An 18252-nucleotide genomic window follows, 5' to 3' on the forward strand; every position below is an offset into this window, starting at 1 on the left:
TTTAATTATTAATATTCATGTTCTCAATTATCTGGATAACTGCTTGAAAACAATTTCAGTACCTAGGTCTGCACTCGTATTTACTTGCATGTTAAAGCTTCATTCATCTTGGGCTGGGGAAGACTTACAGAGAGCAGAGGCTGACTTAATAGGGAAATGAGGCCTTCAGGCTAGATGAAGACCAAATGACATCACTACATGCTAAATAAATGAAATGGTCTGAACAAAAAAATCTGGTGAGTCACCACATGGCCCAGCAGTGCGCTCATGCCGGACTCACAAATCCACGACACAGCCCTCCGAGCCATAGTCACATGACCGGGGAGTTTTGTGTGTGCAAAATATATCACCCATCATATTTAACTAATTATTATTTAAATGTTTATTAGTTTTATTGCTTGTGTTTGCTCTGTAAACTTCTTTTGAATTTATACTTTTGGTACAAGGTCTATAATGTAATAAATAAGACATTTATTTATATTTAGTTTTATGCTTATATACTTAGCTAACATTATAATAAATAAAGTGAAAACAGAGAAGCTAAGAGAATTCTCCTCATTAAAGGGGGCGTCACATGATCCGGGTTTGAACACTACCCTGTACTGTTTTGCTGTTTGTGTGACTCTGTCACTCAAACTCTCTCACCACTGCCCTTGCAGGATTTCGAGGAGGATTAAATGAGATAATGAGGGTGAGAGAGCCGAGCCCACAGAAGGGATGACAATGACAGCGCTGTCTCCTTTGGCCAAATGGAAAATAAAGCAGCTAAATATAGTGCCGGCTCTTCCCCTGGCTCTTCCCCTGCTTCGTGGTGTCTAGACCAGGGGACACACCCGTTCACCTAGGAGTTGGTCAGAGACAGAAGCTCAGACTCCACCCCAAACCTAGTATGTCAGAATCTACATTTTATCATAGCCCTAGCTGATTTGATATTGCACATTAAAGTTTGAGAACAGTAGTCCAGATCTCCACATACAAAGCTGATAGTAAAATTCATGGTATTTCGTAGATTAACTTTGGAGAGTAGGGAAAGGTCACATGTAAATAGTCAAGAAAGATTGCTTTTCCCTGGAGTTCAATACAAACACTACCACTTCACTATTGGTTCTTCATGGGCTGTGTTTGCATAGAGTGTGACCTCTTGAAAAAGAGATCTAACTTCTAACTCAGAAAGACCAAAATACTTTTAAATGCAAAATATTCATTAAGGTTTTCTGGATTTTGAGTAAACACATTTTAAGATCAATGCCAATTTAAATGTTCACTTTCTTTTGCCTGATAGCAATGAAATCATTTATATGTTCATTAGACTTCTGTTTAAATATTTTGCCCACAAGATCAGCTTGTGATAACGCTGTGCATATATAAACAGAACACATTAGCAAAAAAAAATATATATATATAACTGTGTATAGGAAATGTGTTAGTTTTAACTGCTTGACAAAATTATAGCACACTTTCAGCATTTACGGTTTTGTCATTGTAACCCACCTAGGGAATATCTATTCTTGAACTCAGTGCTATACATGAAAGACAACCTATACTTGGTAAGATTCAGAGATACTGTTCTTGGAAGGGCAGGACCTTGGCACTGTGACTTTAAGGACTACTTGGTAAAATCAAAGCTCCAGTCATGTTATTTATTGTTGTACATCCTCTACATATGAACCATAGAAATCTTACTGAGAGAAAATAAAACAGATGACTGTGTGTGCACATATAAACATGCATGTATGTATATATGCATACACATACATATCTCTGGCTGTGTAATATGACCAAGATTACAGTTAGAATCCTTCATCCTTCATGGTCTCAGGCAATCACAAACCAAGGTGAACCATATACCACGAGGGATACAAGTTCCAGTACAGCTAAAAAACTCTAGTGTGTGCTGCTTATATCGACTACAACTTAAGAGAACTGATGAAACTCACCGGCTTACTCCAGTTTTCAAGGTCTAGATGCCATCTTGTAATCTTTCACCCCTTCATGGAATCAATGTACTGTTCCTAGAATCATACAATCCTTCCCTTTTCCAAATGCTAATCATTTCTTTTCCTATATTAAGCAATGTAAACTCCACCTATATACACATACAGACAATGTATCAGGGAAAATACTAAGAGTGATGGTAACTTATACTGAAATTATATTTTACATCTTTCTTATTAACTACTGCAAAGAAAATATTAAACCATAAGCTACCATCTGAATTCATTAAATAATATCTAAGCAAATAGAAAATAGCAATAGACAAGCCATATTTTTCTACTAGAGTGATGATAGTCATTCCTCTTGAAAATGAAAATATTTTAATTCTCTTAGACTTCAGGAATTTGATCAAAAATTGATATCATTTTACCTACGAAAAATACTCTAGAAATTCGCAGTAGAGCACTAGCATTCTCACACTCCTGTATATGGACAGAGCACCAATGAAATAAGACCCATAAAAAAGAAAATCTTTAAAATATGAACCACTTGGTAACTAAGTCTTAAAATCTAATAAAAACTGTATTTTTTTGAAGAGGCCATTTTTGCTACCAAGACACTTGGATACAGATTAATTAAGAAGAATCCACTATATGCTGAAGAAATGTACTCGCTTTAAAAATCATAACCTGCATTAATTAATTAATTAATTTAATATTTTGTAAGTTGTTTCTTCCTCAATTCAAATAGCATTTGGCATGACTAAAGATTAATTAAATTAAGGACTTGGTGGTACTCTGAATTAACATCAGATGCTCGTGGTCATCTCCACCAAGTCACCCCTTAATTCTTTAATATATCCCTGAAAATGACATGACCTACCTAGTCTATTCAATCTTTTGACAAATATGTATTTATACTGACTGTTACTTAATCATCTTAATATCAAGGTCATTATGTTCCCCTTCAAGCTGTACACAGCTTCATTATATGACACTTTAGATGGCTCTAAAAGCATGAACTTGGTCCCACGCTAAATTTAGTTTCACTGAGAGCAGTGGTCCTTACTTTAGTCAACATTTAATTATGAACTGTGGTTTATATGCAGCTAGTGCTGAGTATACCTAGCCAGGGACATCAACCGAGGTAGAATCTCAGGTATGTGGACTCCCTGTAGAATCCTTGCATATGCAGAATGCTTGTATTACCAAACATTAATATTCTGGTGTGAATACAACAGAGACACATCCTTTCAAATTTATTGCTTATAAGCACTTGTACATATAAATTTGGCCCTTTTTAAAAGAAGTCTGCAGTCTTGATTATCTACAGGGTAAATGATTTAGGCCAGATGCCAATTTGAGGTAGCCAAGTCCAGCTTTCATGAATAAAAGTTGGCATATTTTATAATTGCTCTGTGAAAAGGGACCTCAAATGTGATCTAACAATGTACTGGGGAAGGCCAAACTAATTTTTCAGATTTTAAAGGTTCAAGGCTCAAGGTTCAAGGTCTTGGAGGAATGCTATTTGAGAGGAAGCCTAACACCAAACATTGACTGTCTTGGGCTTGCTGACCTAGGGAACGTAACAGAATGTCTTGAACAAGTAAGTACATACAAGCAACAGTACTTGTGATACCTGAAACAAAGCAAGTGTGCTCAATACATGCAAAGGTGAGTGTCCTGAACTAAGACATGTAAAATCCTTCTTTGTTCATTTGGGAAAATAGAGGATGGTGTTAACACAAGTATTGGGGGATTTCTCCACCATAAATTAAGAGAAGTAAGTTTCTTTCGCCTCACTGAAGAATTAATTTGGGCAGAGGGAGTTGACCTGCCCTTAGACGCACAGACCTGAGTGGAGCACATGAGAACAGAGCTCTACTTTTTCTTCTCAGAACTGCCAAATGTACATGATGGGGTGAAGTGGATGGGGGGTGGGTGCAGGAATCAAAAGGAATATGAAGACACCCAGATGGAAATGATAATGGTTTGACCTTAATTCAAGAAGAAATGTTTAAAATGGCTAACAGATGCCTCTCATTAAAGTGTAGCACTGGGGGAGTGAGCAGGCCAGAGGAAATTCTGGATGGAGCAGGAAGGTCCTCGGGGTTGGGATTTTGCACTAACAACTTTCGTCCCAAGAAAGGAAAACGACTCAAAAGGTGCCAAGGACAAGAGAAGTGCCTTATAGCAGCCCCTCAAGTCTATTTATTGTCATTTAAAACAAATTGAGGACACCCCACCACACACACTCTCCTAGCATTTTCAAAGACATCAAAACCCCTTTCTAAATGCTATCCTTGTGACACCTCGGCGAGGCAGATAGCCGAACCCTAGTTTTCACTCATAGCAAGCTAAGGCACAAATAGAGTCTGAGTGCCAAAGGTAGTCTGGGATTCTGTTTCACTGCAAAACTCTTCCTCCACATCGATGTGAGCAGTTAACAAGACACCGCCGGGAATTGTCCTTAGAGGAGAAACCTTAAGAGGCAAGGAAAACTACTCTTGACTGTGGAAGACAGTGCGTCCTCTAGAGGCTCACTCGCAGCCTCAGGAGATGGCTGCCCAGAGGGGTACTAGCACACACAGTCCTTTTGAATAAGGGGACCAAATCTCCCATGACGAGAGGCAAAAGGATGACGCTTCAGTCTCCCTCCACTGCTGAGAGCAGAACGGCAGCAATATTAACAAAACATTTAACCCAAGAACTTCAGTCCTTAAACCTTCATTGGTGCAGTAAAATTCTAAGTCCTATATTCTGCTAATGATTTTGGTGTCTTTGATTAGATACATTTCCACATTCTTGGTCCCAGACAATTTTCATTGATCACACCCGAATGATCTGTATGAAACCTAACACCGGGGTCTGCAGGAGCAATGCAGGGGCAGCATACACTGGTTCTATATATTTTGAGAGATAAGTACACAAGGGAAGCGTGCAATGTTAAAGGGATGGAGTGACAACATTGGTGGCTTGTCTAATGGAGAATCCAGTGTTCTTTCAGGAAACTGAAAATACTCAAAAGTTGCTCCCTAATCTCTATTAACAACCCACTTAAAAATGAACATTTCCATTTGATACAAATATACAAATTTAAAATAAGTGTGCAGTTCAGAATGGCCTACCATTTTCAGATTGCTTATGTGCCAGAAAATATACAGTCAATAAAAAAATACCAGAGAGGTGGGGACAAAAGGCTCTCTGGATCTGTACAGCAAAATGAGTATCACTTCAGTAGGTAGTGATCTGTGGAGACGGTGGCATCCTTGGAAACCAGTAGCACGGAGAGATGACAGGTCACAAATCCGGTGATGGGGGGTAAGATGTATAGTGAGGCCCATTTTCCTGTGAAAAGAAAAAAAAAGACAAGGACATTCAGGAATAAGACCAATTTAAGTGGGAGTGGGCAAGAAAGGGGTTTAGAGTGGACAGCATGTACCTAAAAGTCTCACATACACCTGGCCCCGAACAGACCCTTGGTCCCCAGATAAATTCCCCTGGAGTTCATCAGTTGGTGCAAAGTGGGAACAGGTGATCAGCACAATGCTTTCAAATAACAATACCACTTATTAAGTATTCTATTTGCCAGATACCTTATCAGCCCTCTTTAATCATTATTATAAATCCTCACGTAATGCCATGAAATACACACATAACATCCTCATTTACAGAAGAAACAGGATCACACGGGTAGCCCAATTCACCTCAAGTCACCTTTAGCAACGCCCTGTCCATGAAAAGAACCTGAATTTAAACTCACATCTATTTGAATCCAAAACCTTTTTTTCTCTGGTTGCTTTTTCTTACAAGATGTGCCTATCTTACTATGGAGTTATGAATCAAAACAAATTATCACTGAGGAATTTTAGAGCTTTAAATGCTTTGGCAGAAAAGAGGCTCAGGCTGACATGCCTGAGCAGCGAGGCTTGTAACAATTAGAGTTCTCAGGGTGTTTTGTTTAAGATCAATATGGAGAATGAAATGCCAGGATTTTAATGTCAAATGTAGAAAACAACAAATAGAGTGTTAAGGGGAAATTTTTGGAATTCACCCTGGCAACTTTATCTTAATAAAAGTCGAAACAGCTAACTTTATGGCAGAAGGATCCCAGATTAGATTCATGAGACATAAGATTAATTTACTTTTAAAAGAAAGTATTTCTTTGACAAACAGCTTGTTTTCCAGTAAACTATAAATGGAAAGTGTTAGAAATAATATAAGACACTAGTTAGGCATGGAGAATGAGAGGCACTGCTTTACACTAAATTTACATTCCAGTTATTATGGATCATTAAACCTTGTATTTATATTACAATTGCAGGTTTCCCCCACTATCCAAACAAAGAATGCTCCTATGCCTTAATAGGTTATTTTGTGGGACTGGAAATGTTATTATTAATTTATATGGAAAACTTTCTGAGTATCCCCAAAGCCCCCAAACAGCCTGTCAAATCATTCCAAACAGTAATGTTCAACTTTGACATAGTGGAGTAAACCTAGACTAAGGGCTAGTACATCTACCTGGCCCAGCAGTTAAGTGTTGTTTGAGTGACTAAGTGAATTGGGACCTCTCTCATGCCTGAGAGCAGGTGCTCTGGAACAGGAATTGATCCTGAGGCCATAAGCAGCATGACAAGGGGATGTCTAGGAAAATTGCCCTTTAGATTTAGGTCTGATCAAGTATCGGAAGAAACTAAAAAAAAAAAAAAAAAAAAAAAAAAAAAAAAAAAAAAAAAAATCAGGTAAAAACAAAGGCTTTAATTGTAGTGTTGCATACATCACACAACACTGAAAATAAATTAACAGCCTTTCTCCCCAATTTTTAGAATTTTTTTATCAAAATCTGTTTTGCTAACCAACCTTGTATCGTTACTATGCATGGAAGCCATGCTTAAGAAACATGTCTGGGGCCTCTCTGGTGGCACAAGGGATTAAGACGCACCTATGAAACTGTCCACAGCCACTGTAGCACGAGTTCAATCCCCAGCCAGGGAGCTACCCACATGGCGCAGCAGACCTCTCCTGTCTCCCCACTGCTCCCCTCAGCAGTGTATTTCAGTTACTCTGCCTGTTCTGTTCCCCACTCTGTCTCTGGTGGGTCCTCTTACCCCCCTGCACCTCTGGCCTGTACCCCAGTTTCTGTATGCATAAATAAATAAATCTTTAAAAAAAAAAAAAAGAAACATGTCTGATAATCTGCTCTGATGTTCATCTGGGAAAAAAAAAAAAGCTCACTCTTCGTCGTTAAGGTGTCTCTATTCCACACCACTACTATATATTTCCAGGTTTCTCACATCAGCATTACATTGTGATCAACTGAAAAGGGCAAATCTAATTCTAGTGCTATAAAATAGAACTCTTTATATTAGTTTCACATGGTTTAAGAGACTGCTAAGAGACTGCTGAGCATTCAAATACTTTCTCTATTTCTGGAAACAATCACAGAAATTTGAAGGATTGTTATCAGATAAATGTGTATGCTCTCTTCTTTGACTATATTTACAAGATTGCTGATTAGCTCCTTTTGAAAATGTTCTTGATATCATTTTTACCTAGATAAAAATTAGCTTCAAAAGGAAAAAGACAAATACTGGTGGTGTCATTTATATGTACAATATAGAGAAACATACCAAAGGGCAGATAAAACCAAACCAACAACACATCCTAGAAATACGACTGTAGAATTGAGGCTATCAGAGGAGGAAAAGATGGAAGAGCCACGTGGGGAGGGGCACAGTGGATTACTGTGGAGAATCATGGCTTGATGGTGGGGGTGTTGTGGTATCATAATCTGAAGGGTGTGATTCTACATCTCTAAATTATATACAATGTTGTAAACCAGTGTATCTAAAAAACCAAAACACCAAAAACTCAAACTTGTGTGTGGCGTTGATATTTAATAAAAGCCCTCTTTATGGGTCAATAAGTATATAGAAAATACATTTGCTTAAAAAACAGTCCTTCAGTTTTCTAGCCAATACAACTGAACTGGTATATTTCTTTTTTTTTTTTTGAAAAGATTTATTTATTTATGCATACAAGAGCTGGGGTTTAGGCCAGAGATGTGGGGGTGTGTGTGTGTGTGTGTGTGTGTGTGTGTGTGTGTGTGTGTGAGAGGATTCACCAGAGACAGAGTGGGGAGCAGAACAGGCAGACTGACTAAAATACACTGCTGAGGGGAGCAGCGGGCGAGACAGGAGAGGTCTGCTGTGCCATGTGGGTTGCTCCCTTGCTGGCCGGGGGATCGAATTCGTGCTGCAGAGGCTGTAGATTGCTTCATAGTGCGGTGCTTTATCCCTTGCGCCACCAGGGAGGCCCTGAACTGGTATATTTCTATCTCAGAAAACAGTTCATAAATCCAGACACTAGCTTTGAATTGTCATTCCAAATATTTCACATCAAAGTGTCTTTAGTGTCTTTTATACATTTCCTGCTATCCATTTTTTTTAAATATTAAGAAGAGTGATTCATAGAGTGACATGACAGTAAGGCAACTTTCTACTCTGGTAACATGCAGTAAATACAACCTGATGTTCTTTTCCCCTCCCATAGAGTCAATAATCTTTGTACCTATGATCCAGCTGCTCCAATTATAAGTCCTGTCTGAAAAAGGCAAGTGTGCAATCTTATCAGCCACCAGGACACAATGAGCGCTTTGCCCTTCTCGTGAAGGGAACAGAAATCACAACTGAAGTTAGAGAAATGTTAGAGGGAGGATGTGTTTATACATGTTGTGTAATAATTAGGGAAGAATAATTCATGTCAAATTTAATATAACCTTCAAATACATTCCCTGATTCATGCATAAAAACATGTAATCAGAAGCAATTAAGTAAGGAGATTGATGGTCGTTTCACCAAGCACGTTACTTATCTTTTTTTAAAAGATTGAAATGACATTTTTAATAAACACAATGGAATAGAGCTTTGATGAAATTCAACAGTGCTCCTTTATTAGTGTTTAAGTAATAGATTTATAAATGCATTTATAGTACATTTATTATAATAGATTTATTAATAAATGCATTTATAAATAATATTATCAGCTGATGTTCTTAAAAACAATGCAAACTTTTAACAAAATGAAACTTTTAGTGGGAATAAAGACTACTAAGATAAGCTACCGGTTTACAATTAATGATGGAAATGGACACCAATAGATTTTTTTGGGCTCTATGTAGATGAAAAGTCATTCAATCTTAAGAAAATTAAGCAGAGGTGTGTCTCAAAGGAGGCTAGGAAACACAATGCAACTAAGATTGGCTTCGAACCTACAGTGGAAGAAAAATCTCCCATTGAAAAGTTTATCTGGGAAAAATGTCTTTTTAGCACAATGCATTTTCCTAAAGTTATCATAGGAAGAGAGCTAAATGACACCATCAAGTTGGCTGAAACACGGTAATTACACAAATAATAACTTGTAAGCTTATAAGCACTATAGGGCATTTCTATTAGTGACTACATGGGAAAATGGAGAAACCCTGATATCTCTTACCCTGGCATCGTATTCAAGGACAAAAGGAGGAAAGTCGATCTGTTCTGGTGAGATAGCGGAAAACAGCTGATGTAGGCTGTCCACGTGGTGGATTTTATCCTTCAGTCCTGAGACAGAAAAGGTGGTAAAAAACCATGTTGATACCTGGTGAAGAGAAGAGAGAAATAATTTTAGCCGGGGGTCAGAGTTACCAATATAAACATGATTTTGCAAATTTGTACTAAATAAAAACTGTATTTCAAAATTGAAACTGATGTCAGAAAAATCTTGGAATAAGCCATGGTTTTCAAAGTGCAGACTGTAGTTCATCACTGAGTTATACAAGTGGCTTAATGAATTAAGGAACATAGAAAACTAACACAAAAGGGTGGGCACAAAAGGGTGGGGGCTGTGGTGAGGACAAACTGCTTCGTGAACCTTTTCCCACTGCACGCTCACATGCTGCTGTTCTTGTACTGTCACCACACAGTGTGCTCCTCAGTGTGGCTATAATCAAAACCACCGCCCCATTTGGCAGAAAAATGGAGTCACTGGGACGCACTGCATTTTGTCAAATGAGGTTAAACCTAAAATTTCTGTCCATACTTGAGACACCTCATTTGCAGTGGACATTGGCATGTAGATTCTTAGTCAAAGCGAATCTTCTGGGGGTGGAGGAACCATCTTTGCTCATTTTGCTTTATAACACACAATACCTCTATAAAAGCTGGTCTGCAAAATGGGCTGGTTCCAAAGAGAGGGTTCCTGATAGCATATAATAGTGACAAACTAGATAGTAGCTAGAACTAAGAAATTCTTGCTCATCTATCTAATGTGGAAATCACAGTCTACGTTTACCAACAGCTCACACAACAGTTCTGGAGGTAGCACAGTACTGCTTCTACCCCCATTTTATTTCCAGAAGGAAATACACAAGTGAGTTCTCAGGGCACGGGCACAATATACTCCAAATGGGTGAGTGTGGACATATATGCCCCTTGGGGTGTTTGTCACTGATGCCAATCATTCTGTCAACTTCTCTTTGACATCCTACTGGGTTCCTTGTGGTTGTTCCAAACCTTTCCAAAAATTCCAGGCCCCCAGTGACAAGACTGAACTAACTTATCTCTACCAGAATCCTCTCCAAACTCCCAGATTCAGTAGAAACTCAACTGTATTCTTATTTCACTCTTAGGCTCAGATTACCCCCCTTTATTGAATTCATTTATATAATCTTATGATGCTTAGATCTCATTTACAGCATTTATTCCTACTTCTCAGTATTTCAGTTACCTATATTTATTTCCATAATATCTTAACCCTTGACAATCATGGAGCAACAGTCTAAAGATTTGCAAGGTATAGATAATATGCCTTCTCAAGTATTTGATAATGAATAAGTGATTTTTATGGCTGGAACACTATTCTATTTTGGCTATTCTACCGATAATTGGTACAAGGCCTCAAATTAACATCGCGCGCTGTAGCTCCCTCCTTCCCGCCTTCCCAAGCCTATTTGAAGGGAGGTAGTACTGCGAGGGGGCAGGGGAAGGTACTTGGCTTTCTTACATTAGCTTCTGGAAAACACATGCTGTTACATATCTAATTGACACAAGCTTTCTGCAATTAGATTAGTGAGAATTCTAGATGAGTACTTCTATCCATGTAGAGGAAGTTGAAAAATTAGTAAGAGCTATGGACAGACCACAGAGATTTTAGAGATTCTAGAAAGAGCGTAAGAAAATAAGATTGTAGTCAGAACAGAGAATCTCAAGGATGTGCGAGGAGAGGCATTTGTGCAAGCAATTACTGACACCTGCCGGGCCTCTACGGTGCACTCGGCGCTGTGCAGTAGTGCAGGTGACAGCAGTGCAGTAGTGGGGTGACAGTGATGGTGCCACTCTGCTCACAGGGGGACGGGGGTGGTGAGAATCTGGCAGAGGAGCTAGATTGTCAGAACAGCTACCTACGGCAAAATGTGCTAAATGCTATAAATGGCTCAGGGAAAATGTGAAAACACCTATTTAGATGCAAGGAGCTGTGCTATTTGGAAAAAATGTTGGTTCCAAAGCCACAGAATTAGAAGACACAGGAAACATGCACGGCACTGTCTCACCTCAAACACCTTACATGCTGCCTTTCAGGTCTGATAGCTTTTCCTTGAGGCTTTCCTTGGATAATTGAGAGCTCAGATCATCTCAATGAGTTCTGTGACTACCCTCCACCCAAAGCTGGAAAAGAAGCTCCCTTCTAAGTGTTCCAACACTGCTTAGTCATATTGCATCATTAACATTCTGTACTGTATTATCTGATTGTCTAAACAGTAAACTCCCCAGTGTTGGGATCATCTTATTCAATACCATACGGTATAATTAATGTCTGACATAAAAAGTAAGGAATTTAGGATGTGTTGAAAGATTTAACAAATGGAGAAATTAGAGTTTCTGGACTTGGTACTTTAATACTATTTGGGGACAGCCTAATATTCCTTCTATAATAAAAATAAACTGTGCTGCAATCTGGGTCTGTTACTTCCTCTCTAAAATGAACAACTTAGACCTAAATGATTTTTAAGATCCCTCCTCATTTTATAATTTTATTTTGTTTGTTTTTAAAGATTTATTTATTTATGCATACAAGAACTGGGGTGTAAGCCAGAGGTATATGTGGGGAGGGGGTGTGAGAGGATTCATCAGAGAGAGTAGGGAGCAGAACAGGCAGAATGGCTGAAATACACTGCTGAAGCGAGCAGCGGGCGAGACAGGAGTGGTCTGCTGCACGATGTGTATTGCTCCCTGGCCGGTCAGAGATCAAACTGTTGCTGCAGTGGCTGGCAATAGTTTGATAGCACTGTCTTTAACCCCTGCACCACCAGGGAGGCCCCATTTTATAATTTAGTAAGCACTCTTGAATATGCTGACCATACTGACAGGGTGGGGTGCAATGGGTCATTCAAAGAGAAGGTTTGGTTGGGGAAGAACAGGCCACAACCTTGAATGTGCAATATTTGAAAGAGAAACCCATTTCTCTCTTGCATTTTCTCCCAAGGCCTCCTTTACATTCTCCAGGACATAGCAGAAATCAGGAGAAAAGGACTCAGCAGCCAGAAGTGCAAACTCGGCTCCATTTTTGCTGTTGCTGTGGAGAGAGACCCCTGAGCACAGGCCCCACTTTTCTGCATTTTGGTTTCATGCAGCTCAGCTTGTAATTTTCAATTATTTGGAATAAGTTATAAATATTCCTTAGTTTAGATAAAGTTGAAATATTTAGTATCTATTTTAAAAAACTGAAGAAAATTAAAAATTTGAAGGACTGCTGTGGCATTTTATGAATCTAGAGATTCTTTCACCCAATTACTCACAAATGCAAAGCCAAGAGCACAGGGTCACAGAACACTCTAAGCCAGGAGAAGCCTGTTCACATACATGTGCACTCAAGCCATCGCCCAGCACCAGGCTCCACAGCGGGCTGAAACTCTGCTTGTGTGCATTCTGTTAGTAAACTTCAAAGGAAAAGCATGAGTGATTTATATGAGCAGTCAATTTATTAACACGTTGGATAGAGGGGCCTGGAAATGATCTCAGAAGTATGGAAATTAGAACTGTGTGAGGTGATGGTTTTTATTATCTCTTGATTTCATCTCATTATTTATAACCAAGAATACTCCATTTACAGTTTTCACTTAGTATAAAACAATGATGGGTTTTATTATGCCTGGGGTAATTTAGTCTTTCAGTTCTTTTATTTTCCCCAACCCAAAATATTATGGAGACGTAATGTAATGGCTCTCACTTAGTACATCTGGTCTTCAGCCTCTCCCAACCTGCCCTTTGCACTGATTCCTTAAGCCTCCCAGCCGATGTGACAGCCAAGACTTGTGGCTTGACACTCTGGTAACGCCATCCATCAGTGGCATTGGAAGGGGAGTTATTAACCTTCTAATATACAGCATGCAGTGGCTGTGTATTTTTATAAGTGGGGTTACAAAGGGATACTCTTCTGGTAAGGCTGAACTTGTGAGAGAAAGAAGAAAGTTTTTTCCATTGAAAAAAAAATTATTACGAAAACATTCACTACAGTTGAAGGATGTTTACAGTAGACACCAGGACAGCCACTCCTCAGACAAGCGTGAACATTTTCCTTATATTTCCTTCATCACACTGCGTCCCTCTGGCCATGTATTAATCCAGCTTACGCTCTGACTGCCATTTCAGAGTAAACTGCAGACACCAGGAAATTTCCCCTGATTATGACACTCATATCTTTATAACTAGAGTTCATTTTTGTTCAGTTTCTTTGCTATAAAATTTATATTTGATGAAATGCAGATTTTAAGTCTCCTTTTGCTGTTCAGACAAATGCAAACAAACTCCTGTTGAGATAACTATTTTCATCATCGCAGAAAGCTCCTCATGTTTCTCGCCCCTGATGCCCCTCTCCTCAGAGGCAATGCTGCTTGGATTTTTTTCCTTCCAGGGGTTAATTTTGCTCACTCCAGTATCTCAAAGGAATGTAATCACACAGTGACTCTTTCACGATGGCTTCTTTCCCTTAGCATAAAGTTTTGGAGATTCTTCCATGCTGGTGCATGTATCAGGGTGTTCTCCTTTATTGCCAAGTAATACCCCATGAAAGAATATTCCCTAGTCTAGTTATTCATCATCCTGTTGAAGGCCATCTGGGCTGCTTCCAGCCGTTGGCTGCTATGACTAAAGCTGCTGTGAATATTCTTTTCTATGTGCATATGCTTTCATGTCACTTGAGTAAATACTAGCAGTCAAACTGCTGGGTCACAGATAAGGTATATGCTTAGTGTACAAGAAATTGTAATTTTCCTCAAAGTGTTTGGACAGCTTCACTTTCCCACTTACGGAGAATTTCAGGGGCTCCCCATGCCAGCACTTTTGCATTGTGAGCCTTAAATTTTATCCATTATCGTGGTAGCGCAAAGGTATCTCGTTGCATTTATAGCTTCATGGAAACATTATTAATACACAATAAAGTACACCTATTAAACTGTTCACTTTGATAAGTTCTGACATGTGTATACCAATGAAATCATCACAATCAAGAAAATGAACGTGCCCATCACTCCCAAAGGTTCCGAGGGTCCTTGTAGCTGCTTCCTCCTGCCGCTCCTCCCTGCGCTGCTTTCTGCAGTCACACAGGAATTGAATTAATTTGACTCTGTCCCCTAGAATTTTTTTTTTTGATGTCATATTTTTGCCACTTTTATTTTTTTAATTTTTTAAATATAATTCTTTCATCATTTTTCATTTTTGCACAATGTATGCATTTTCATTTTGGTTATATTCCCCATACAATTGCACTCCCCCTTATTTTGACCCTAATCCTTTTCCCCTAGAATTTTACGTGAATGAAACCATACAGTGAGTGCTCTTTTCTGTTTGGCTTTTCCTTGGTGTGTTAGTTGGAGGCTAACGGCGCTGTCGCAGCTGCAGCCGTCCTCCCGAGGAGTCGTCTCTTGCACAGCTTTCCCACAGTTTGGTTTTCAATCTCCCAGTGATGGCAGGTGAGTTGCTTCTGGCTTCTGGCTCTCATAGATAAAGCTGCTATGAGCACATGTGTAGCAGTCTCTATGTGGACGTTTTCATCTGTCTGGGGTAAATCCTTACGAGAGGAATGACTGGATCACATGGTACATATTGAATATATGTTGAACTTTCAAAATAAACTGTCAAATTAAGTTCCCAAGTGTTTGTGACGTTTTATATTCTGATTAGCACGGATTTGGTATACCAGTCTAACTGGCATGTATGGTTATCACAGTATGGTCTGATTTGCACTTTCCTAATCACTATGCTGAACATCTTGTCATGTGCTGATAGGCCAACTGTGTATCTTCTTTGAAGTGTTGGTATAAATCTTCTGCCCACTTTTCTTTTTAGATTTTTATTTATTCATTTTTGCATAGAACTGGGGTACAGGCCAGGGAGGGTGAGAGGATTCACCGGAGACAGAGTGTGGAAACGGGAGAGGTCTACTGCGCCATGTGGGTCAGCTCCCTGGCCAGGGATCAAACTCTGGGCTTTGCAATAGTAGCGCTGAGACTTAACGCCAAGGCCACGAGGGAGGCCCTCATCTGCCCACTTCTAAATTGAGTTGTTTCCTTATTACTGATTTTTGAGATTTCTGTCTATGCTTGAAAGACAAGTCTTTTATCAGATAAATGTTTTGTGGTTTGTCCTTTCATTATCGTAACTATCACTAAGAAGACAGAAGTTTTTTTATTTTGATGAAGTCTGATTCCTTTCAGGGGTTGTGCTTTTGGTGTTTTATCTGGAAAATCTTTGCTTTACTCAAGGACACAAAGCCTTTTCTTCTAGAAGTTTAACAGTTTTACACTTTACAATTAGGTCTTTGATTCATTTCCAATTAAGTTTTGATTATGAAGCAAGACACGGGTCAAGTTCACTTTTTTGCATATGGATTCCAATTGTTCTAATATCATTTATTGAACAGACTATCCCTTTCCACTGATCTGACTTTACACTTGTGTCAAATGTAAGTTACCCACATGTGTATACACATATGTATACATACAAGTCTATTTCTGGATTCTCCATCCTATTCATTGATGCATTTGTTTACATTTATGCCAATACTTTACTGTCTTGAGTACTTCAGCTTTAGGATAACCTTGAATGCAGGGAGTGTTGGTTCTTTAACTTTATTCTTTTACAAAGTTGTTTCAGCTTTTGTAGATTCTTACTATTTTGACCAATCAACTTGTATAAAAAAGCTCGGGGGAATTCTGACTGAGATTAAATTGAAACTACAGGTTTAGTAAATACTGATAGTTTAACAATATAAAGTCTTCTAAGATGGTATTTTACACAAAGTACATGTCTTTTTTTAAGTTCTCCTTTAATTTCTCCAGTTAATGTTTTGCAGTAAACTTAATTTTTACACAAGTCTTCCCCCTCTTTCATTATATTCACCCCTAAGCACTTGCTAGTTTTTGATGCTAGTGTAAATATTGCTTTTTATGTTTTGATCTGGTTATTTGTTTCTAATATAGCCAGTCAATTTTTGAATACTGATCTTAAACCCTGAATCCTTGATGACACTCATTAATTCTAGTATCTTTTCTGAGGCTATTACAGAATTGTCTACAGAGATGATCATGTTATCTATAAATAGTTTTATTTGCTCCTTTTTGATCCAGATGTATTTTGTTTCTTTTTGGTACCTTATTACATGAGTGAGCACTTCCCATATAGACGGAATCAAACTGGTCAGTGTAGACATTCTTGCAAAGACATACTAAGGGCCAAGTTAATCATTCTGCTTGTGTCCATTAAAGAAAAAAATTTCAGAGCTACTGGATGAACCAAAAACAAATGGACGATGAGGTTTTGTTCAAGCACTACTTCCGTAAGTGCTATGAAAAGAAAAATATTAGCTATTTACTAAAAACAAAATGATAGGAAAATCATCTGATAGGACCATGTAATCAGAACTTAACTGAACCAAGAATACGAAAAGCCCTTCACTCAGCTGACTGTTCACATGTTGTAAATTTTTTTTTGACTGGACAAGCAGCACCCCCATAAGCATCTAATTAGCACTTACTGTGCTGTTCTGACACTGAGAGACCAAAAGGAAATTTGCAATTTGCAAAGAATTACTTAATATACTTGGTGTAAATTTTAAAGACAGTACTTGGATGAGAAAACTTAACAATTTTGTAAACAATTAAGAGATCCCAAAGTGGAAAACATTCTCTCTCTGATCTTTACTCATCTCTCAATCACAAATCATGAGGACCTCTCACTCACGGTGGTTTCTCCACAATGCTTTACATAATGACCACGTCTGCTGTCCGAGATGGCTCCCCATCCCCCGGCTCTCATTGCACTGCCCTATTTTGGTTCTCTTACTCACTTGATATTTACTTTTACTTGAGCTCCTCCAGGGTTTAGCGGCCCGCTTCTAAGTCTGCGGTTTTCTTCATCAGTACATTTAAGGGTTAAAGTTTTTGCTTTTTTTTTTCAATTCGATGTTGGCTCTCAAATTTATATTCCAACACATGATCCTTGCAGCTGATGCCACTTGGGAGTCTTGGGTGATGCTGCCCTTCCTCTCACCCTTAAGCACCTAGTGAACCACTAAATCTTCGGTTTTTCTCTAGATCAGAGGTAGGCAAACTTATGCAAAGGAATGTATGACAAATATCATCTATCTCAAGAACAGGTTTTAATGGCAGGTGTGATGAAAAGGGAAAAGGTCACGACTTATTTTAGGCATTAACAAGAATGGCTGAAGTGATGGAACATGGGTTTTAGGCTGAATAGGGAAGAAAATAAGGAAAGAAAGATGTCATTTTTAGAAGAAGTAAAAGAACTAGGTGTCTTAATGAAGTCCAGATACAGAATTAGACTCTAGGATATTGCTGGGATCAAGACAGCTATATTCCGAGCCGCATGGATCTCTCAATCTAACGTATAAGGCAGGAAATTAAACAAGACTTAGAGATAAAAGCATCTTAAGGGATGCAGGCGCACCTACTAGTTGCAGGACTGGTCAGGGAAGGTATTTTATAGAAAGTAACTGTTGAGTTGAGATCTCAAGGTGAAACAGGAGTCAATCAGAAGCAGAGAAGGGAAAGTGTTCTCTGGACCAACAACATAACCAGAGCTCAGATGAATGAAGAGTAGGAAGGGACAAGGACTGAGATGTGGACAACTTGTAAGGGTCACCCACAAAGAGAGAGGTTACAAGGAAACAAAACATCAGGATTACAACTGGAGAGCATTTATAAAAAGGGGATTAGGGGCCTCCCTGGTGGTGCAAGGGGTTAAGACACAGCTATCGGCAG

The 18252-nt window shown here is 38.8% G+C and overlaps 1 protein-coding gene across 1 annotated transcript in view; it reads right to left on the bottom strand.

Moving 5' to 3' along the window:
- Window positions 1–5234: 5234 nt before the first annotated feature.
- Window positions 5235–18252, bottom strand: part of GDAP2 (ganglioside induced differentiation associated protein 2) — a gene marked incomplete at its 3' end in the record, with an annotated part of 40959 nt that continues 27941 nt past the window's right edge. The window contains exons 12-13 of the mRNA XM_084244353.1: window positions 9432–9575; window positions 5235–5282 (exon numbers count right to left, since the gene is read on the bottom strand). Of these exons, the coding sequence (XP_084100479.1) occupies window positions 5235–5282; window positions 9432–9575 (192 nt within the window). The remainder of the gene's footprint in view (window positions 5283–9431; window positions 9576–18252) is intronic.

This window comes from Talpa europaea, assembly GCF_964194135.1.
Source record: "Talpa europaea genome assembly, chromosome: 9".
Lineage (NCBI taxonomy): Eukaryota > Metazoa > Chordata > Mammalia > Eulipotyphla > Talpidae > Talpa > Talpa europaea.